At 40.5% G+C, this 23,439-nt stretch overlaps 1 protein-coding gene across 1 annotated transcript in view; it reads right to left on the reverse strand.

Moving 5' to 3' along the window:
* Positions 1–1,008: 1,008 nt before the first annotated feature.
* The window catches only part of NUFIP1 (nuclear FMR1 interacting protein 1), a 31,907-nt gene continuing 9,476 nt past the window's right edge, over positions 1,009–23,439 (reverse strand). The window contains exons 6-10 of the mRNA XM_065423267.1: positions 12,688–12,780; positions 8,303–8,568; positions 6,443–6,577; positions 4,519–4,760; positions 1,009–1,344 (exon numbers count right to left, since the gene is read on the reverse strand). Of these exons, the coding sequence (XP_065279339.1) occupies positions 1,009–1,344; positions 4,519–4,760; positions 6,443–6,577; positions 8,303–8,568; positions 12,688–12,780 (1,072 nt within the window). The remainder of the gene's footprint in view (positions 1,345–4,518; positions 4,761–6,442; positions 6,578–8,302; positions 8,569–12,687; positions 12,781–23,439) is intronic.

Genomic DNA, 23,439 nt, shown 5'->3' on the forward strand with positions numbered 1-23,439 from the left:
ATGCCAGATAACAGTCTTACTTTTATATTAACTAGGGGAGATAAACAGAAACTCATCCTAGGAAGTTTCCTTAACTCCAAAATTAAAATCTAAGGGCTTTGGAGCGGAGCCCAGAGATGAAGGGCGGAGCAGCTCTGGAGCAGTGGAGCTGCAGGTTTTTGCCTGGAGCTTGCTCCGGAGCTGGAGCACAGCTCCAAAGCCCTTAATTTATAGCACTCATTCCTACAAGCAATAAGGATCCATTTCAAGAGCTAGTTCAGCCAAGCAATGACCAGCTACAGCAGTTAAGGCTTGAGGTGAAGCTATGTCTACAGTTACAGGCAGCTATTAAAGGATGGATAAAAGGTAGCAGTAGCTACTGGTTTGTCACTTAAAGAATGATTTCAAACAACTTTCTACTCTCTACTTAACTCCCCACCTAAAGCTGCCACCACCTTAACTGTGCTTCCATTCTCTCTGATCAACTGATTTATTGTACTAGTGGTAGATTTCAGTGTGAAAGTTTTAGAGCCAAACCAACTATTTTGTAAATTTTATATTTTAAACCAACAACAGCTGAGAGATGTATTAAAAATTTATTTCAAAACATTCAGAGGCCCACTAACCCTCCAGTGACAACTGGTTGTCTGAGCAAGTTAGAGAGCACCATTATCAACAGCATAATTTTGCTCTGATTATGGTTTTAAAACACTGGCATATTCTGTAATGAAGAGTCCTCAATTCAAACCCATGGGCAAACAAACACTGCTACTGAAGAAAGATGTAACTATGCTCCACTACTGAGCTTTTCAAGTAGAAGGCAAAGAGCCATCTGAAATGGATGTAATTTCCACAAGGAAAGGGTCACTTCTGGCAGTGTGTTCAGAAAAGTGATTTTAATGGTTCTTAAAATACAAAAGATATGATTTATTTTTTTCTATTCTACTGTCTTTCAAAAAATATTTCAGTGAAGTACAAAAGTTGAGCCTTTGGTTCACCCTCCATGACACAGGCATACCGTAACAAATGTCAGTTTTCTTCACATTGACTCGCTGGGGTTTCCCATGTCTCCTCATCTATATAGTGAATCATCTGTGATGCCTGACCTATAGCTGCTTTTTCACTTTGAGATATAAATAATGCATCTTGTTCTCCTTCTGCTAATTGAAGGTCAGAGCTACAAGAAACATTAGATCCATCAGGTCTGTCTGTCAAAAACTCCGCTGCAGCTCTAGAAGCCTGTCCACTGTCAGTTTCAGCTACTGGTTCTGTTTTTAAGTGAAGTCCAAACATGTCATTTCGGATGATGTATCGAACACACTGCAGAATCACATTCCTTTCGTGTCGTATGTCCTGGGCTAATAACTGGAATGAAAAAGAGAAAGTGATGCAGGTTTCTGTCTCCTAATCAGTAACAGATGCAAAGTAAACACGGTATGGTGACACAGTTAATTTAGATGTATTTGCAAATGTATATAATAGGTTTGCAAGCAAGACCTGGAAGCAAAGAGGCAGGAGAAACTACCCTATTAGATTGAATTCAGGACTTGGAGCCAATCTCAGCTCTACCACTGATTTACTGTGGGGTGCTGGCAAAGTCGGAGTCTCATCTGTAAAATGGGATTATTTTCCAGGGATGCTGCAAGGCTTGTAACAGCGATACACTGCTTTGGAAGATGTGAAGTTTTAATTAGTATGTGAACATTATGACCCTGCACCTTTGTCCCATTGACTTCAAATTGGATAACTCACATGCTTTAGCTCTTTGCTGAATCAGGGGGCTATAGTTTTATCACTGCATTAGAGCTGGTTGAATTTGACAAAATCCTTTTGAATGAGCTGTCATTCCCAGTTTAACCTACCTGGCAGAAAAATTAATACATCCAAATGCCATTAATTTTTCCATGAAAAAAGATACACAACGTTTCTTCACTAGACTGCTAAAGACATTATTTTCTTTGAACTCCTACTAATGCTTCGAGAAAGTTACACTAGTATTTCTACAACAGTTGGAAGACTGCAGGACGTTTTTGGCGTTGTGAACGCTAAAAGTAAATGGACTTTGCTGAATAAGATGTGAGTATAAAGTAGGGGGTTAAATCTGTGACTATCATTTACAAGAGAACTACTGTAAAAAGTTGCACTCAGCTGAACTTGGCATGTAAGATCTGATGGGAAGCAATTTTTTGTTATAAATTTATTTCCAACAAAGAAATCTATTTAGCCATTTAAAAGGGTGCTTGCTATCCATAATAGCTTTTTAAAAGAGTTGCAGGCAGTTAGTCCATAAAATGAACTAGTTACACTTTTTGATATTTACCTATACATAAAATGATTGAAGGCAGTTCAGCTAGTGGAGCTTATTGTAATCATTACACACACACACACACACACACACAGTGTGAGGACAGTGTAACAACATTCTTGTTGCTGTAGTTGGGGTAACTGCAGAATTCCCAAGTGGTGGCATGAAGAAGCAGATGGGATGCACAATCATCCTTTAATAAAGTTGGTTAATTGGCCATCTGTCATTATATTTAAACCATATGAGCAACTAGGTGCACAACACCTTTTTATCCTGCTGTATGTATTGACAAATATTGGAAGAAATATGACGTATGGGTTTTGTTATTCTCAGTCAGTCTGTATGCTATAAATGTAGCTAAACATACATGGTCATATGTGGGACTATGATAAACATCCTGGGTGTACTGAAGCTGATTTAATGAACGCCAACAGAGAGCTCTGCAGCACCACCACAAGATCTGCTTTTAAAAAACCACATCATTTCACACACAGCCCGTTCTTTCAATAAGCAAATCCCTTCGGAGGGAAGGAGAAGGGTGGACAGGTTTTCCACAGACTTTCTGACTTGGTTTCTCAGAATTTTCACACCACAGACCACTTCCTACAGTGGCAATCCTCTTCTGGATGCCTCCCATCACAAACACCCACTCCAATCTACATTTTTCCTGCTACAACCATAGTGATTAGCATATGAACAAGTAATGTTAGGACAATATGAAAGTGAGAAGACAAAAATAAATATGCTTTACAATTCAACATCTGTTGCATCCACCTAAGATCCCCAGCCCACATATTATATCTATGCAATTTATTCCTTCTCTCTGGCGGCAGAACTTGACATTAGTAGGCAGTCCTTTTTTAGGCACAGTTCTGATCCCCAACGTTGCTTTATAGATTGGTTCCATCCTTAGCATTGCCACACCTCCAATTTCAGTATTGCTTGAAAGGAACCAGGGTTGGGTTTTTTCCAACCTTCCTCTGCCGCATGGGGCAATGATCGCCTGTTATGTCCAGATGATCCTATCTCACCTCATCTATTCCCTGCCACTGCAGAGGCCTTGGGCATTGGTGGCACCTCAGTCTCTCCTGTTTCTCTCTGCCTCTGGCACACAACAATTTAGTACCTGTAATACACAGGAGGACAGACTAGATGATATAATGGTCCTTCCTGGCCTTAAATTCTATGAAATGACAGCTGAATCTGCCAGAGAAATTTAAAGAGCAACTGTGCTGGATGGAAGTTGTTGTTGGTTTATTTTGCTTAAGTTTAGTTGGTCAGAATAGCCTCTGCATACCCCAGACTCATCCTCAGCTAGAAAGAAAAGTCACAACATGAAGACTGACTGCTTTGGTCAAGGAGGCTTCACCTAAATCTTCACAACACCAGTGATATACAGGCCAGTTTGCGAACCAGTGAAAAGTATATTTCTACATAGAAGAGGCCTGTGTATGCGGGAGGGAACCATAGAATCATAGGACTGGAAGGGACCTTGAGAGGCCATCTAGTCCAGTTCCCTGCACTCATAGCAGGACTAAGTATTATCTAGACCATCCCTGACAGGTGTTTGTCTAATCTGCTCTTAAAAACCTCCAATGACAGAGATTCCACAACCCCCCTAGGAAATTTATTCCAGTGCTTAACCACCCTGACAGTCAGAAAGTTTTTTCTAATGTCCAAATGGGGAAGAAGGAGAGAAGAGGGTTGGATAGGATGCTTGATGTTCCCTGACAACCGTTCTAGCTGATTAGAGATAGGTGTTGATGGGGCACAAGGCCACCATCCAGTCTGTCTCAGCCAGAAGCCTGGTACTCACATCCTCACTCAATGTAGGGCCTCACATCAAGGGGGCAGAGGGAGGGGAGAAGAAGGGAATCCGAATAATGACTGTACCACATAAAAGCAAGCATGATTTATAATGTGAATCTTTAGAGCAAAAAAAAAATTATAATAATAATAATTTTTTTTGTCCTCAGTGTAGCTTCCTAACTATGTGATTAAGTTTTCAATTCTGGCTCACCAGAGCAAGCCATAATCTGAACAGTACCATGCAGTAATCTGTTTACATATTTGTGCAACGTTTTTGCTGAACTGTATGTTCATCCAGCCACCACCTTAAAAGAGCTGCTACTAATATAGACAGCTTTATACTGTAATATGACTCAAGTATAGTTAAAGTAAGACCCCTGTGTGGCAGGCAGCCATTATTTAAGAGAGAGGGAGAGGTCCTTTACCATTTCCAGCAGTGTTGGACGACGTTTGGGCAATACAGGGAGCGACTTCTTCCTCCGTCTGTTAGAACCTCTGCAATGCCCTGTGTTTGTATTTGAGCTCACCAACGTTGCACTTGTAAATTCTGCACGTTCCTTGCGGTTTATGCTATTTGGACTTTGAGGGATATTTGAAGCCTGAGGAATATTTTGGAGGATAGTCTGATTTTCCTTAAGAGCTTTTGCTACAATCTTGGCAGGAACTTCTAAAAAAAGAAAGAACAAAACTGTAAACTCTCAAAGTCCTAAATAACAATCACATATCTCCATACTGACAGCTCACCTAGTTACTACTACTGGTACTAGCATGCCCTGTTTTAATGATCATGGAGTTCTACAGAGGAGGGGATCTTATCACCATTCCCATAAGAGAAAACAAGCACACAGAAGTTAAGTGATTTGCCCAATATCAGAGAGGCAGTAGAGAGAGTCTGGATCAGAACTCAGGTCTCTGTCTTGCAATCAGTCCCATGTTCCATACATCAGAGCACACTGCTTTCACATTATAACCCAGTTTGCAGTGAAATACATGGACAAGAAGGATGGCTCCGTGGTTAGGTGCTAGCCTGTGACTTTCAAGATCCAAATTCAATTCCCTGCTCTGCCACATACTTCCTCTATGACCTTGGGCAAGTCACTCAGTCTCCGTATCTCAGTTCCCGGTATGTAAAATGGGAGGTAATAGCACTTACCTCCCTCGCCGGGGTGTTGTGAGGATAACTACATTAAAGATTGTGACATGCTCAGATATTACTGTAATGGTGATCATGGAAGGAATGAGCTCTGCATTAAATCAGAATGTGCACTCAGTCTCCAAGCACTACAAGAATCTCTAGTGGTAGCACACTTATGTAGAAAGTACTAGAAGCTTGGATATTAGCTCACAGGGTGAGTGACAGCACATTCCTGGCCCTCTTCACCAAACACAATTTTAGGATAAGGGTTTTAAGGATGTTTTTTTCACTCACATACATTTCTCCAAAAGTTATACATTCTCTTTTTGGATAGGATGTATCCCCACCTTTATCTCAGAACAAGGTGGTAGGACATGGCACGTAACATAGGGGGAAAGAAACAAAACAAGAAAAACAACATTGTGAACCTGCCACCCTTTGAGGAAACTCTGGAATGTAGTATAAAAAAAGAGAATGATTATTAATAGACAGGCTATGAACTAGATAAATCAGAGGTCTGATCTTGTAGGCAATTCTAATGTTCTACACTCAGTGAATCCTGGGTATACAAATGGTACATTGTGGTTGCTACTGCAATATAAATAATGAGTGGTCTCTCCTCCAGGGAGCAACAGTTGCTCTTAGAGTAGCCTCAGTGCAGTCTGCTGGGTTTTCCCATCCTTCCATTCATCCCATGTTACCTTTTTCATCCTCCATTTGTGTCTGTGTTCGTATGACGTACACTGAACGCTGCAAGCATAACAGCAGAAAACCATCCCCCTCGAGATACAAAACATTCTACCTTTAACACACATGGTCCCTCACTGCCTAACAAGCTAGAGTGGCAGATCCAAGGCTGCTCTCAATTACTCCACCAGCAACCAGAGGTGCCAGGAACCAGGATGTTTTCCCACTCATGAATATCCTGGAAGTAGAGCCAGTAAATATTGTGTTTATGTCTTTGGTTAGATCTAAGAATGTAAGTCTCCGAATATAAAAAGCTGCAAATTTACATATTCATAAATGAGGACAAAACTATGGGAAGAGGGATGGCAGGAGGGGGACAGAAAGGCGGGAGAGGCAAGGTGCCCACACTGCATGCCACCTTCCTTCTCAGATTGATTTTTATACGGAGACAAAGGGTCTTTTCTGGTACACTTCGAAAGCTTTTGCTGTTCATAAGACAGAAAAAAGCTAGTTAGACCCCAACTCACCCTCTGGCTCGTTCTCGCTATCTGATGTGCTGCCATAGTTGGTCACCAGTGAACTCAGGGCAGAGGTTACCTGCTTCGGAATGACAGTCAATCCCAACTTTCCATCCTCTGCAGTTGCTCCATCCTTGTCCGACTCTGCAAAGAGAGTACCAAGACCTTTCAATGCTCCTATATGTTGACAGCCAGCTTTGTCACTAGACCTTCTCCTGGAGAATATGCATCTGACACTGGACAAGGTTATTCAACACCATTGCTTGATAAAATGCTTGCTACTTTCTTTCCATTAACATTCAGGGGCAGGAGTTGTCTAAACACCGATTTATAGCCCTGACAAAGGCTGTAGGGGAAAAAGCAGTTTGATTTCTCTGAACAAGGACTTGGGCTTTTGGCTCCATCTTCATATAGTAAATTTAATTACAGTCTTTGCTATTAATTGCAAATAGCAGAGAGGGAGAAACTTGTTTAGATTTCCCGGATGTAGTCGAGTGATAAATATGTGCAGAAATTAATCTTTTACAGGGGGAGAATTATTTACATTTAAAATTAGAATTTCCAAGGGGAAGAAATTTTGAGATCCCATTGTGAAATCACTTTAAGGGACATTCAAATCAAGCTTATAAGACTACGGCAATGAGATCTCGGAGAACTTGATTACTTAAAAATATGTATTTAGCGCCATCTGTATGCATGAGTGAGTAAAGAGTTTATAATCCAAGTTGTTCACGATAACACAGAATGGCAGGGAGCTAAGGTACAAGATAAATGGACCAATGACTTATGAATAGCTGCTAGTGGGCAAAAGGGAAAAATCTACAAAAAGCAACCCAAAGTAAACAATTAAAATCACAGATAGATTTAATGGGATGCAAAGCTATATGTACCAAGACGCACCATTTCCTTTGGAGGCATCACAGATATACTCAAATGCTGGCATTTAACCAGAAGGCTAATACATGTCAGTTCTTTTGCATGGAACCTACATGGAAATTTGGGGGGGGAAAACATGCAAAACCCCCTATTAGTAACATTATTAGAAAGGTGTCTGTTAAAAGTTTTTGTGGAAGCTGGTTCAATTACAAGAATTAAAGAAACACTACCTGAAATCAGGATTTTGTAACAATTGTATTGCCTATGTATTAACCCCATATTAGATTATTAAACATGAAAATTAAAAAAAACAATTTGTCACTAGTTTTGTTTTACTTTTTACATTTCACTCACCTTAAAACAATGAAGTCAGTTTCACTTTTAGGTTCTCAGAACAGCAGAATTTGGTTTCAAGCATAAAGGGACTTTCTTTTTTTTTTTAAAGCAATTTTTTTGGATGGAAACATTTCTACTCCTTTGTTTTTAAATCAAAGTTTGTTTTTACAATAGTTAATTCTGGACCAAATTTAAGTTAACACTGTCCCTTTAATCTATTTATTGTAGAACACGTAATACTGTACACAAACTTCTCCTTGGCAGGGTTTCCTAATCGCTGACCAGGAGGAAAAAGTTTCAGATTTCTTCTATCAACATTTTATGTTCTTAGCAGGAATTTCCATTCAAAAGGAAATTCTAACGAAAATCTGGGTACAAGGGTCTTCAGTGAAGCTGGCAGCAACAAATCTATGACCTACTAACCTTTGAACTGCCTTGGCCGTAGTGCAAGAAAGTCCTAACAATGTTTTAAGTGGCAGATAGAAGAGTTGTCAAGTATGACAGAGCACTTATCAATGGCATCTTCCAAACCAAGTATAAAGTCTTTGAAAAGACAAGCTCTTTCCAAGTCGCCAGCTCTCCTAAAAAGCTGTTACCTACGTAACATTAATTCCCCCTAAAGTAAAAGATTTCTCCAAGCTCCTTCCCTCATCTTACCAGCATCACTATTTGCCAGAATGCCAAGTGGATCCACATCCTTCCTATAGGTCTGTGCATCTGAAACAGATTGTTTTTCAGATTCCTTAACAAACGTATGATTTTCTGGTCCACCAGCTGAATTCTGAGCTTTCAGCGGAGATGCATCATCTCCATCACCTTTCTTAAACTTCTTCCAGAACTGACGCTTCTGCTTCTTCTTCTGTCTTCCTTGCCACCCATAAGTCTCTTCATCTTGTGGAGCTTTCCACATTCCCTTCATTTTGCTAGAGGAAAGAAAATGTAAAATTCTTAAACAAATACCACCACACAAAATAAATGAAACTAATCAAGGTAAACACCCGCTCCCCCCCAACAAAATTAAAAAACCCTGTGCCCTATAGCAGCCAAGAGAGTAGAGGAATATTTATCCTTCAATACAACATTTTTCAGCTCTCCCTGTCTTACATTGCTCTGCCCTGCTTCAATACTTTAATCTGCCAGTTTCAGCATATTAGTAGCCAAATGCAGTTTACTAGAACACCCATCTACAAGTGCTTTATTTGGGGTTAATAAGTCTCATTTGGCTATTGGCACAATGAACTGAGACATGACAGAAGGAAGAGGAAGCTATGCCAGACACAAACATGAAAAAAAAAAAAAAAAAGACTACAAAGAAAGCGAGACAGAGAAATGGAGAGACACACACGATCATGGGGTGGGACAAGGTATGACCTTGGTGAGAGAAGAACAAAACTAGGCAAGCTTCTTAATCCCCAACACAGTGGTCGAAACAGAGTCCTAGATTTTTCGCTTCACATTACAAAATCAACATTCTCTTCATTCAGAGAAATAAGGCCATTCAAAGGCAGAAAAACAGAAAGGAAAGTATCTCTCATCAGCATATGCTATTATTGAAGTCACCTTAGTTTTAGCATATACTGCTACAGCACTTTGCTGAATATTGAAGCCTCAGACACATCAGACCAACCTATCACTCCAATTGCAATGACTGCTTACACATGTGGGTAGGGGAGGGGAAAGGGTGCAGAGGTAGAAAAAGGTAGAATGGACTGCTAGTGAGGGAAGGGGAAAACAATTTTCCTCCTTTAGAGCAGGATATTTCAAGTTATATCAGGGAAACATGGAACTGTGTTTTTAATAAAAGTAAGTTAAAGATAGAGCTATAGTATGCTAATTCTACAAATCACAAATGAGCCTCCAATCTACATATTTGAGATTATGGTGAAATGCTGGAAATGTGTTTAGACCACGGTTACAGTGAGAAGAGCACCTATAAAAATGTTAATCCATGCCTGCTGAGAATGGGTCTTCTAAGTGATAATTTACTTAGCGTTTTGACAAAAGCTTAATTGCACCTCCAGACTGTTATATTAACATAAGAATTCCCATACCAGAGTGGACCAAATGGTTTATTTTATTCACTACCATCGCTCCAACAGTTGAATACACAGAGCACATTAGAGGAACCTTTCTAATACCTGACAAATTTTGAAATACCATACTAAGGGCAAAAATTTCTCCCTAAAACCAGCTGATTAAGGCAATTTGAGTTCAATTCCAGCTGTGCCACATTCGTCCTTTGACCTTAGGCAAGTCATTTCACCTCTTTGCGCACCAGTTCCCCATCCACTAAATGGAGATAACACTTTCTCCCACACTTTGCCTTTATTTAGACTGTAAACTCATTGGGGCAGGAACTGTCTCTTACTATGTGTTTGTATAGTGGCTAGCAGAATGGGGCCATGAACTCAGTTTGGGGTGTCTAGGCGCTCCTCTAACATAAATAGCAATACTTAACCAATGTTTCACAGGTTAAGGGAAGCTGTGATGCTGGAGGTGCTGTCTTTTGACCAAGACATAAAACCAAGGCCCTGACCACTTGTGGTCACTAAAAACCCAGGGCACTTCTCAAGAACCAGAATTGGATGTCCCAGTCAAATTCCAATTTGGAAACTGCATTCTGCCCTCCTCTGCTGGTTCTATTAGCAAATGCATTCTTCACTTCCTGTTCAGAACTACAGCATAACGGTGCAGTATTAACCAGCTGCTACATTCCACCCTGCAGGTAGCTACATTTAAGTGACAGGTGAAGTGGTCCTTCTGTATCTCTAATCTACTCCATAGGGATGTTGAGAATTAACATTTGTAAAGTACTTCAGAGGGCCAGAATTCAAGGGTGGTATAGAAGTATTAAATGCTTTTGAAAAATCTTACTTAGCTATTTGCCCCAATAGGAAAGCTTCCAGAGAGCAAGCTGAATTCTCTTATGTCTCACACAACAGTAAATTTGCAAGATTAAGCACCAGTGCCAGATTTTTATTGTTGACACTCATACCAAAAATTACAGCTTTTTGGGCAGCAGATTGAGTTTATAGTACTAACAGTTAGGAAAGAGGCTTTTTAAGAAAGCCAGGGTTATAGAGATCACTTAGTAAGAACAAACAGGAAACCGTTTACATCATATTTCTGATCACTCTTCTGACCAGAAGAAAGATTTAAGTATAATTGCTGAGTGACACCTAAGGGCTGCTGCGGAGTCACAGCTCACTAGTGAAGCCACATGCGTTAAAACAAAAATGATTAAATACCACTGATTTTGTTACTTTGACAAGCCAGATTCACTTTTAACTTTAGTTACTAAACAAGTAGGAGCGTCTCTCAATGTCTGCTTTCATGCATTCAATGCTTTAAATTCACAACTAGTACTGAGAATCAAGCACTTGTTGAAGTGCCCCTGCAACTGCAAACCCCTCCTCCCCATGCAAGGAGAATCCCATCTTATTTCTTTAAAAGCAGGGGGCTTTCCTATGGGCCAGAAGAGATGAGTAAAGGCAATCTGAGATGCTACCAGAGATATAAGTGACGGGAGTGGCTTCTGAAGCTTTGTCTACATCAGGGGTAGGCAACCTATGGCACGCGTGCCAAAGGCGGCACGCGAGCTGATTTTCAGTGGCACTCACACTGCCCAGGTCCTGGCCACCGGTCTGGGGGGCTCTGCATTTTAATTTAATTTTAAATGAAGCTTCTTAAACATTTTAAAAAACTTATTTACTTTCATACAACAATAGTTTAGTTATATATTACAGACTTATAGAAAGAGACCTTCTAAAAACGTTAAAATGTATGACTGGCACGCGAAACCTTAAATCAGAGTGAATAAATGAAGACTCGGCACACTTCTGAAAGGTTGCCGACCCTGGTCTACATTAAGAATATTTGCAACAGTCGACATTACCAAATTAGGTTACATTGGTATAAATCCACTTAGCATTTGTGCAGCCCATCTATCTGAGGGATTTGCACTGGCATAACCAAATCAATGTAGTTACACTGGTGCAAGATTTTTTAAGTGTAGACAACTTCAAGGCCCAAGCCCACTTTCCCACAGCAGAAAGAAAGGTCCACAAAGAGGCAGGAAGGAGTCTGACATAACAAGCTGGGAACATTCTTGCTACCCCCACTCAGATCCTCTGGTCCACTAAACCAGACCCTGGAGGTTTGGGAGATTATAACACCTTTAAAAAAAATCCCTCCCTACAGCAGTATTCAAGTAAAGCCACTGATGAAGCTCAACATGAGGCAGACAGTATGCAAAAAGGTGGGGTGGGGGGGAGGAAAAGAGCAGAGGCCACACATATGGAGGTATGGAGGGGGGGGAAAAATAGATCAGAGTACATGATGGGAGTGAACAAATAAAATCCAAGAGGAACAAAAAAAGAGCCCCAGAGGAGAAATCAAGATGAGGCAGGGTGGAAGAGATGAAAATAAGAGTATTGAAGGTACTTTCAGCTACCAAAGCAGTTTACAGTGACAATTAGATAGCTTATAAACTCAGACATATAATTCCTTCTTAAGTTTGTTATTATTGCTCTGACCCCACCATTTGAAAAAATGAAGGGGAGTGGTGGAGGGAGGGGGAGAGAAATATAATCTAGAATCATAAACCAACTCACTTTTTTGTTTGTTTTTCCCCCCTCTTTTTTGCAAGGGGGGAGTGAATTAGACCGGTCAGATTCAGGCAGGAGGCAAAGTCACACAATGCAACTTCTCTTTCAAAGATTCAGCGTCTATTACTTTAGCCTAATGGCTATTCTGCAATTTGGTTTTCTTAAACAAGCCAGAGAGTTGAACTCTGCGAGCACATCAAAGTTGCAAACGTATTGTTTCAACCAGATCAGACTCACTACAATCCACTGTAGAATACTGTGAACAACATATTAAATTTGTAACATGTTGGTGGGTTAAATGAAGGATACAAGTCCACTCAGTTTATATAAGTGTACAGTGAAAGTTACAAGTATTTGCACAATAGGTAAAAAGAATCAAAGATAGTATTTTTGGACTAACTACTAGAGTGAACAAAATTGTCAGAAAAAGCTTACCCAAACTGTGTAGTTGTCAGCACTTCTCCTCTCTCCTCTTTTTCTATCTGTAATGCTTTCTTCTTTTCAATGTTTGCCAACGTAGGAAAGTTTCTAGAGCAAATAAATATATATGTTTTTAAAATGTTTAACACACCCCTGCTCTAACCCACATTTGCATTATGAACAGCACAGTAAAGATTTAGTTGCACACACAAAAAAATGAAATATTAAAATCAAATTGTTTCCTCCTGAAGCAGGGATTGGTAAGAAAAATACATATACCTCTACTCCTACATATGTAGGTGCAGATGGACCTTGAAGTGCAGAAGCTTTTTACACACACGCCCTCTATGATAGCATAGGATTATGCCCTACAATTTTTTATTTTAAGTGTTTCATCCAATCTAGTTTTAACTGTCTTAAAGGTACAATATATGTGTAGCAAGATAGTCTCATCCTCCATGTGAAAGAGTTTCTGCTTATCAGTCTCATTGACGTTGGGTTTTGAGATGAAATAAAAAACAAAAGTGTATCACAAAAACAGTCTCTGGATGCATATTCAGCCACAACACTTTCAGTATCTAGATGTCATTGCTCTGTCAAGCACTTTGAGACAGCAAAAGGCTATACACAGTAATCTAATTCTATTCTGTTCTTTAGGAGAGTAATTCAGGTCATTAATATTTTATAAGTCTATTAAGATGGACGAGTGAGAAGCCTAGAACAGCTATACATATATATTATCAAAAACAGTCTTCAGACCTAAATATTTAGTCTTGTCACACTCAACTTCCTTTTATTTTATAACAGCAGAAGTTAAGTGCTAAAAAGTCACACTGATGCAAGACAAGCTGAAGGACAAGGATGGAAAAAGCAGAAGTGGTTTTTGAAACACCTGTCTTGAACAGAAACTCTGGTATTAGGAGGTTTTCACAGATCACGGTTAGATTCATTTTTTCATAGATTCCAAGGCCAAAAGGGACCACAGTGATCATCTAGTCTAATTTCCTCTATAACACAGGCCATAGAACTCCCCCAAATAATCCCTCTTTGAACTAGAAACTTTCTTTCAGAGAAGCATCGAGTCTTGATTTAAAAGTTGCCAGTGATGGAGAATCCACCAAAATCCTTGGTAAGTTGTTCCAGTGTTAATTACCCTCACTCACGTACACCTTATTGTCAGTCTGAATTTGTCTAGCTTCAACTGCCAGCCATTGGACCTTGTTATACCTTTGCTAGATTGATGAGCCATTCAAAACACATTCACTGTGCCATTTATTTTATTATGAAGAGATGATTTTTAAAAAATCTTTCAAAGTATTGACTGGTAATAGGATATGAAGCCTGTTACCTTCAGGTCACCAGTTCAAGTGCAGCCGAGATTGCTAGTCACCAGAAGTCACAATATGATGGCTATTTAGTAGCCTATATGCAAAGTAGGCAACATCAGTCCAGACCCTAGTGGGAAGGTGCCCACATTTCAAAAACTACAGTCACAATTAGCTTCTTTTTTGGCAGAGAGATCAAGAAATGAAAAAGCATAGATAACTACACGCTTACGGAGACAATCTTTCCACGTCAGGGCTGGGGCACATTTCTGGGAAAGCTTAAACTTTTGCACATGCCATACAGATTCTGAAAACTTCAGTGCCCAAGCTTGTCCACAAAGTACCCAAACTACAGAAAAACAAATCTTTCTGGCACAGATCTTAAGAACATGAGAACGGCCATACTGAGTCAAACCAATGGTCCATCTAGCCCAACATTGTGTCTTCCAAAAGTGGCTGGTGCCAGATGCTTCAGAGGGAGTGAACAGAACAGGACAATTTATTGAGTAATCCATCCCCTATCATCCAGTCACAGCTTCTAGCAGTCAAAGGTGTAGGGATATCCAGAGCATGGGGTAGTGTCCCTGACCATCTTGGCTAATAGTCCCTGGTGAACCTATCATCTGTAAACTTACCTAATTCTTTTTTTAACCCAGTTATACTTTTGTCCTTTACAGCATCCCCTGCAACAAATTCCACAGGTTGATTGTGCGCTGGGTGAAGAAAAACTTCCTTTTGTTTGTTTTAAACCTGCTGCCTATTCATTTCATTGGGTAATGTCTGGTTCTTGTGTTATGTGATGGGATAAATAACACTTTTCTATTCACTTTCTCCTCACCATTCATGATTTTTTAGACCTCTATCATATCCCCCCTTTAGTCTGTTTTAGCAGCTGAACAGCCCCAGTCTTTTCAATCTCTCCTCACATGTTCAATACCCATAATAATTTTTGTTGCCCTTCTTTGTATTTTTTCCAATTCTAATATATTGTTTTTTTGAGATGAGTAGACCAGAACTGCATTCAGTATTCGAAGTGTGAGCATACCATGGATTTATATAGTGGCATTATATTTTCTGTCTTATTTTCTATCCCTTTCCTAATGGTTCCTAACACTGTTAGCTTTTTTGACTGCTACTGCACATTGAGCAGATTTTTCAGAGCACTAACTCACTCCAAGATCTCTCTTGAGTGGTAACAGCTAATTTAGACCCCATCATTTTGTATGTATAGTTGGGATAATGTTTTCCAATGTGCATTACTTTGCATTTATCAATATTGAATTTCATCTGTCATTTTGTTGCCCTGTCACCCAGTTTTGTGAAATCCCTCTAACTCCTTACAATCAGCTTTGGACTTAACTATCTTGCATAATTTTGTATCATCTGCAAACATAGCCACCTCACTGTTTACCCCCTTTTCCAGATCATTTATGAATATGTTGAACAGAACTGGTCCCAATACAGATCCTTGGGGGACCCCACTATTTACCCCTCTTCAGTGTGAAAACTGACCATGTATTCTTACCCTTTGTTTCCTATCTTTTAACCAGTTAATGATCCATGAGAGGACCTTTCCTCTTATCCCATGACTCCTTACTTTGCTTACGAGCCTTTGGTGTGAAACCTTGTGAAAAGCTTTCAGAAAAATCGAAGTATACTATATCCACTGGATCACCCTTGTCCACATGTTTGTTGACACCCTCAAAAAATTCTAATGAATTGGTGAGGCATGATTTCCCATTATAAAAGCTATGTTGACTCTTCACCAACATATTGTGTTCATCTGTGTGTCTGATAAATGTGTTTTTTCCTATAGTTTCATCCAATTTGCCTGGTACTGAAGGTAGGCTTACCAGCCTGTAATTGCCAGGATTGCCTATGGAGCCTTTAAAAAAAAAAAAAAAAAAAAATCTGGTGTTACCTTAGCTATCCACCAGTCATCTGGTACAGAGGCTAATTTAAGCGATAGGTTACATATCATACTTAGTAGTGCTGCAATTTCATATCTTAGTTCCATTAGAACTCTTGGGTAAATACACTCAGGTCCTGGTGATGTATTACTGTTTAAATTTATCAATTTGTTCGAAAACCTCCTCTGACAACGCCTCAATTTGGGTCAGTTCTTCAGATTTTTCACCTAAAAAGAATCTTGTAAAGAAGTTCAAGTTAAGGAAGACTGCTTCCTGTATAAGCATAAATGCCCTATCAAGTCAAGAAAAGGGTGGTTGGGGAGGGGGGCGGGGAGAAACACTCCTCTAAGCAGAGAGAGTATCTGCACTATGGAGGCATCTCTTCTCTTTTCCCAAGATGAACTTGTTTTTGATTTACAGACTGTTAACATTTCTCAGGGCATATGTCCAAAAATTTGGACAAAAAACAAAACAGTTTTTGCCTCTTTTTCAAAGGGTAGTAGGACAAGGGCATTCCCCCCCCCCCCCCCCCCCAAACTAATCAACCAGTCAAAGAGAGACTCAAAAAAACAAGGAAGGGCTTTAAAAAGGTCAGGTATAGGCTCTGTCCAAGCAGTGGAGAAAAAGCAAATTCCAGTATCTAAGCGCCTAAAAATACCCTGTCCATCACTTGGAAAAGAACTGGTCTCGGTAGATAGATTTAAATCAAAGCAATTGAAATCACTGATTTTAATCATTATTTAAATCTGCAAGCAGGAAGCCTTGATTTAAATAATTGATTTTAATCTTGTTTTGCATTTGTACTTTTTACCTATTTTCCTAAAGATGGGCTGATCCTCATTGGTTGGTAAGCATTAAAATATACTGATTTGCAACTACACCGCTACCTCGATATAAGGCGAATTCGGATATAACGCGGTAAAGCAGTGCTCCGGGGGGGGAGGGGGGGGAGAGAGGGGGGCTGCGCACTCCGGTGGATCAAAGCAAGTTCAATATAATGCAGTTTCACCTATAACGCGGTAAGATTTTTTGGCTCCCGAGGACAGCGTTATATTGAGGTAGAGGTGTATATATAGTCTTTACACTAAATTTGGTGCTTTTTACTAACAAGGAGGAAACACCATACCTACATACATTTTTTAAGCAATTATGTAGCTTACGGACATTTGTTCAGATTCTTAATTTTTTCCTTTTACATTATGTAGAAAATGGTGAATTATCCATTTCTTACTTCTTAGATTAATTTTTACTTGTGATTGTAAATTTAAATCCAATTGAAAAAACCCCACAAAGACAGCATTTTAAAATAGTTTAATGAAAAACAATCTTAAATGTGCTGGATTCATAAAAAAAATTAATGAAAACATGTTTTGCATTTAGAATTAACTGATCAAACAAAATAACTGTAGTTAGTGAATTTAACTATTGTTTCTGGTCACTAGGTCCTTCAAGGTTTCAAAACTAGCAGATCTCAGCCTCTCACACATCATTTTCATTCATAGACTGGAAAAAGGAAACAAGCTTCCCTGCTTTTTCAACTCCCAATTAGTTTCTTAACTTTGAAAGAACTAATCATTAAACTGAACTAGTTGAATAAACTAAAGAAAATATTCTCTCTGCACCTGCAGAAGTGACTATTGCTGTCAAAAGCTGGTTTAGCCCTTTAACAAACTCTGGGTACTGTTTAGCCAGTGATTTCCATAGGTTCAGTGCTTTGGCTTTCTTTAAAACTTTAACAGCAAACACACACTGCTTAATAGTACTTTTAAAAATTATTTAAATAAAATTAATAGATTAGCTTAGGCCTTTACATATAGGCTGTCAATTTTAAATACAGATTTATTTATTTTTTAAAATTGAAGTATTTAATTAAAATAAAATCAATGGTCTCAAGTTGCAGTGGGGGAGGCCTCGGTCTAGATTGGATATTAGGAAAAATTATTTCACTAGGAGGGTGGTGAAGCACTGGAATGGGTTACCTAGGGAGGTGGTGGAATCTCCATCTTTAGAGGTTTTGAAGGCCCCGTGGGGCTTGACAAAGCCCTGGCTGGGATGATTTAGTTGGGGTTGGTCCTGCTTTCAGCAGGGGATTGGACTAGATGAACTCCTGAGATCCCTTCCAACCCTAATCTTCCATGATTCTAACATGTGCTAGCAGGTTAGCAAGTTGTGGCATGCCGTATACCCCCCGTACTTCAACCTGTTAACACATTAAAAATACTAACTGCCTCATCTTTGCTAGACTTTTATCATGTTAGCAAACAGGGGATAAGAAAACACTTCTTGTCCTGGTGTGGCTGCACCAGCAGAGAGGAAACAGGACCACTCTAACAGTAGAGTTTACTTTAGGTAAAAGACCACAGACAAACTAACGAACTTTTGGTCAGCATTAATACTCATTCACGGAGCACCCAAGTGTGCACCACAAAGAAATGTAGAAGACAGTCCCTAACCTGAACAGCTAGAAACATGACAAAATGGGCTGGGAGAAAAAGTGGAGCAAGGGAAAACAAACAAGATCAGAAGGAGATGATCAGCCAATGCACATTCTACTATACCTAGGCCTGAAGTCCAACTGAAAGGAAAATGTAAGAATTTCAGATTACTCCCGAGTTGCTTTGCTATAACCTTCACAATCTTTCCCCAAGAAGAGATGGCTAGAGAAAGGATAGTTCGATTCCTTATGAACCAATGGAATACACAGATTTCATTATGAAGGAGTACTTCCCATATTACTCTAGAGGGAAATTCTGCCCCAAAAAATAAAAATTCTGCACACAGTATTTTAAAATTCTGCAAATTTTATTTGTTAATAAATAAATGTGTAGGCTCCAGCAAGGCAGTGGGGAGCCCAAGCTGCTCGCTGCACAGAGGTGGGAGATCACCCTGCAGCCCTTGCTCCCGGGACAGGGATTTGGCGGTGAGGCTGCACCCTACCCTGATGCAGCACAAGGGACAGGCCTGACCCCCTCCGTGCCAGGCGCACCAGGTGTGCGCAGGCAGACTCAGCCCAGCAGGATCCAAGTGTGGAGGGGCTTAGTGTGGGGCGAGAGGGTTCTGTGTGGGGCAATCTGGGTGCAGGCGACTCAGTGGGGGGAGTCCAAGGTGTGGGGGAAATAAGGAAGCACAGGGGTTCATTGGGGGGTTCTTGGTGCAGGGGCAATGGGACGCTGCAGGGGGATGGTTGGAGCTCAGCGAGGGGATCTGGGTGTGGCAGGATGGGGCTCAGTGGGGTGGAGGTCCAGGTATGGTCCAGATGCAGGGGGGTGAGGCTCATGGGGGGGAGGGTTCAATGGGCCTGCTTAATGGGGGAGCCCCAGTTGCTGCGAGGGGATGCCAGGCTTCTGCTTCCCCTCCCCATTCCCCATCCCATTCTCTTCCCCACTGCCTCCTCCTCATTCCCTCCCCCTTCCTCTCCCCACTGTCTCCTGCCCCCGTCCTATCCCACCACACCACCCTTCCCCCATTTCCTCTGCCCGAATTCCTTGCCCTACTCCACCATGACCACTCACCGTTGTACAGAAAACAAGATGGCTCCCAGCACACAGAAGGGGAGCTCAAACACCACTACGACCCAGGAGACAGCATCCAGCTGCAGAGTCAGCAGAACCAAACGGCACCCTCCTTCACCCAGGCAGCTCTGCGCTCGCAGAAATGGGGGGATGGCAGTGTGCCCCCCCCACACTTCACCTGTTCGGGGGGGCAAGGCTCCCCCACTTCCTCCCCCAAACTAGGTGCATTGCCCTCCCCACTAAAATTCCCTTTGCTTCCCCTGTATTTTCTGCAGGGAAGCAAAGAAATCTGCAGGGGGATATGAATTCTGCACATGTGCAGTGGCGCTGAATTCCCCCAGGAGTACCATATCAAGGAAGCAAGATGAGAACAATGCACTCTGAGATAGTAAGGAAGGCAAACATATTCATGGTGAATAATTCTTATTACCCTGCCTCTCTCCCTGCATACAACTGCCAAAACAACAAGTCAAGAGACTTTTCCACATGCTGGAGGGAAATACACAAATGAGATTTACTAGCTTTATCAATAAAGTCGACATCAGAGCCCTCTATTGGCTGCCTGTGTTGCCTTTGAGCACAGAGGCCCCAAAAAGCACCTCACCACACCTGTCTAACTTTAGGTTTCTGAGGCTGAGGAGGGGCTTACCAGGCCCCAAGGCTACCCAAACAGCCTCAGGACTTTCAGTGAAACAGCAAGTGCAAAGTCCATAGTCACCACCGCAATTAAAGTGACATTTCCTAGATTTAAAAAGTTCTGTTTGGGCAGGCTAAGAAGAGAGGAAAGTGTCAGTTTTCCTATTACAGGTGGGTATGCATCCTTGGTGTAGGTGCATTCTCACTAACAGGTTTTAGTAGAACACACATTCTTGGAAGACGGAGCAACTAATATAAAAAATAAAATATTCTGATCCTACAAAGTAACTATTCATAGTTGAAAAAACCAGCAACAGAAGAGGAATTAAAAAGATCCCTAAGAGTCTTAGCACAGAAATGAACACAACTGTTGTCTATTTATGAACTCACCAATGATTACCTTAAAAAAAATCCCTCCTGAGTAACCACAGGAACTTTCAGAAAGAAGAAAATTGTTTTTCTAATATCACAAACCCAGACTGCATAACAGCTCAGATTCCCTCTGGTGCTCCCTTTTCATTACTGTGACTCAACAGCACAGCTTCAGTTCTAAATTGTTACTTTACTGGAGGCCCAATTACTGCTTCACAAAAGCTACAGTTTTTCAGGTAAATAGAGCATCCTCATTTTATAAAACGAGTATCAGAAGCCACCCAGGTAGTCATTTTGTTGCACCTATTTATTATAAATAAGATGCCCACACAGGCAATGAAAGCACTGAAATAAACCACAGAACTACACCACCTAGTGGACTTGTTTTAGAACAAGTTCCGAGTTACACAGCCTTATTATTCCTATTCATTATAGCTCAGCAACAAGCCCATTTCCAAGTATTTTTCTCAGGCAATTTTATACAAAGTTTCTACAGTAACTTACTTGCAATTTGACATTAAGAGTATCTGCACTCACATACTGAGTAGAAAAATTTGAGTCCTTACACAATTCAGGTATAAAATATTTCATCAGTAAAAGTTTACTTAGAATTAACTGTAGACACCTTTATAGTCAACTCAAATTCAACAAGGAAATCATACAGTTTTACTTTATAAAGAGTGAATAGTTTTTGCAGGGTACCTACAAATTTGCCAATGCCCTTACTCAATCCAGCTCATACTATTTTCCTCATCTGTTAGTGTCTAGTACAGAATGTTTATACACACATAAACCTAGAACTTTTCCAGTGACTAGGCAGCCAGCTAGAACATGCAAATTGAGGGCCGGGCAACAGGTGTTTGGCTTACCTGCATACCCCAACAGAGGGCTGTTTAGAAACATAGAAAGTGCCATACAAAATCAAACCTGAGGTCTATTTAGACCAGTATCCCATCTCCAGTGGCCAGCACCAGATGCTTCAGAGAAAGGTGTAAATAAGCACTAAGCAGTAGGCAGAGGTGTGATAATCTGCCCACACACACCCCCACACACACATTAGATCTCATCCTAATCTCTACTAGTAAGAGATTGTCTTAATCTCTAAAACGAGGCTTAATATCCCTTTCACAGAATTTATTAATTACTACTTCATGAAAAAAATCTATTTTAACTTGTTTTTTGAAAGGTAAAGCACAAGAGAAAAAAGTACAACCTTAATGCTGCAATAGCACCTATAAGCCAACCAGGTAAGGGCCCCATTATGCCTAGCATTGTACAAACATAGTGACAGTCCCTGCCTCAAATAGTTTACAATCTGAAAGACTAACTGTTACACTTCCATCTCCAACTTCAGAAGCCGGAAAAGAGAAGCCCTCATTCTAAGGGAATACAATAAAGTAATATCACTGCTATAACTATTTTTCTTTTTTTTTTTTTTTAAATACCACAGAAGATCTAAGGAGATCACCACACATTGAGCACACCACTGTAGTTTTCTCCCGAAACAGGACAAACTCAGCAGTCGCTACTTCAATGTACAGAAGACCTTAAAGTTGGTTCTCAGGATGACCAGTTTCAAAACCAAATCTAAGGTGCAGACTAGTAAAGTTCTACTGTATTATTTAGAACCATTAAATATTTACTTGGGCAATCTGTTAGTCATGCTCCAGTCATCAGCAAGATAGAACCTTGTAAGTTAACTTCCTGTTCTTTTACTGAAAATTAAACAGTCTTTAATTTCTGAACCCATGTAGAGGTACTTAGTCTGATGTACAAAATGCATCTCATGTGCTACAAGTATTTTGTAATGAAATCCTAAACAAAAAAAAACCGAACAGCATTTTTAAGTGTAGACCAAACAGTAGCCATGTCTTCATGTCTGAACAGCTTAAAATCCATTACATAAATGAATGTTTCAATGTACTTCTTACTATAGGTGTTAACACTTCGTGTTTTGCTATCTGACCTTCCCAAGGGCAATGTTAGAGAAGATGAAGTATGACTACAAACAAAACGGGAGTCTTGCTGTACAAGCAAACTGATCTGACATCAGCACAAGTTGGAAATTTGCCCACAGATATTCCCCAAAAAGGAGACTTTTTGTATCCAAGTGATGAAAGGAGTTGCATGTGAAAAATCCACTATTAATTTTCAACTACCCTAAAATACTAGATTTTTACTTGGAGCTATCCTAGTGCCACAAAAATTAGTCATGGGTTACAGATATCATAGATTAGATTTAAAGATATTTTTATTTAATGAACTCTGCAACACTTATTGTATTTACATAATGGGGGGAGAAGGGAGTTCTAGAAGCTTTGCTGAAAAAGAAAGCTAGTTTGCTATGACACCAAATTCCAGGTAACATGAAAGTGGGCCAAGAAATTCCTTTTGAATTGCTTTAGGATAAAGAGGAAGCTTTGGTACCTACAGCAGCTAATAGTCACTGAAGTTATCAGACAGAAGTCAAGCTTGTTTTTTCCCCCCCATTAACTGTTACTCCTGGGGGAATTCTGCGCATCCGCATCTGTCTCGCATATTGTATTTTCATGCACAAAAAACATGTGCCTAAACAGTGCTGCAGTTCCACCTTTTGCCCACCAGAGGCCGCTGTGGCACCAGAACAAGCAGTTGCATTCATGCCTCTGTTCTAGCATCACAGCAACCTCTGGTGGGCAAAAGGTAGAACTGCAGCAATTAGGCAAAATGTTTTTTATGCAGGAAAATAAAAATTTCTATGCCCAGTGCTGCTGAATTCCCCCAGGAGTAGAGTCCATCACAACATCCTGCCTGAGGAGTCAGGTTAGGACAGGGCAGAGCACACAGAGCTGCAGGGGGGTCACAGACTGGGGTTCAGAATGGCTAGTGGGGGGGACAGATGGGCATGGGCTCGGGAGCTAGTGGGGTGACAGCGTTGAGCCTGGGGACGGAGACTGCAGAAACCCATGGGGATGAGGGATGCTGGGACAGGGGCGGATGTGCCTGACTGAATAGGAGAGGCTTGAGGTCACC

The sequence above is a fragment of the Emys orbicularis genome, chromosome 1 (genome assembly GCF_028017835.1).
Source record: "Emys orbicularis isolate rEmyOrb1 chromosome 1, rEmyOrb1.hap1, whole genome shotgun sequence".
In the NCBI taxonomy this organism is placed as follows: domain Eukaryota; kingdom Metazoa; phylum Chordata; order Testudines; family Emydidae; genus Emys; species Emys orbicularis.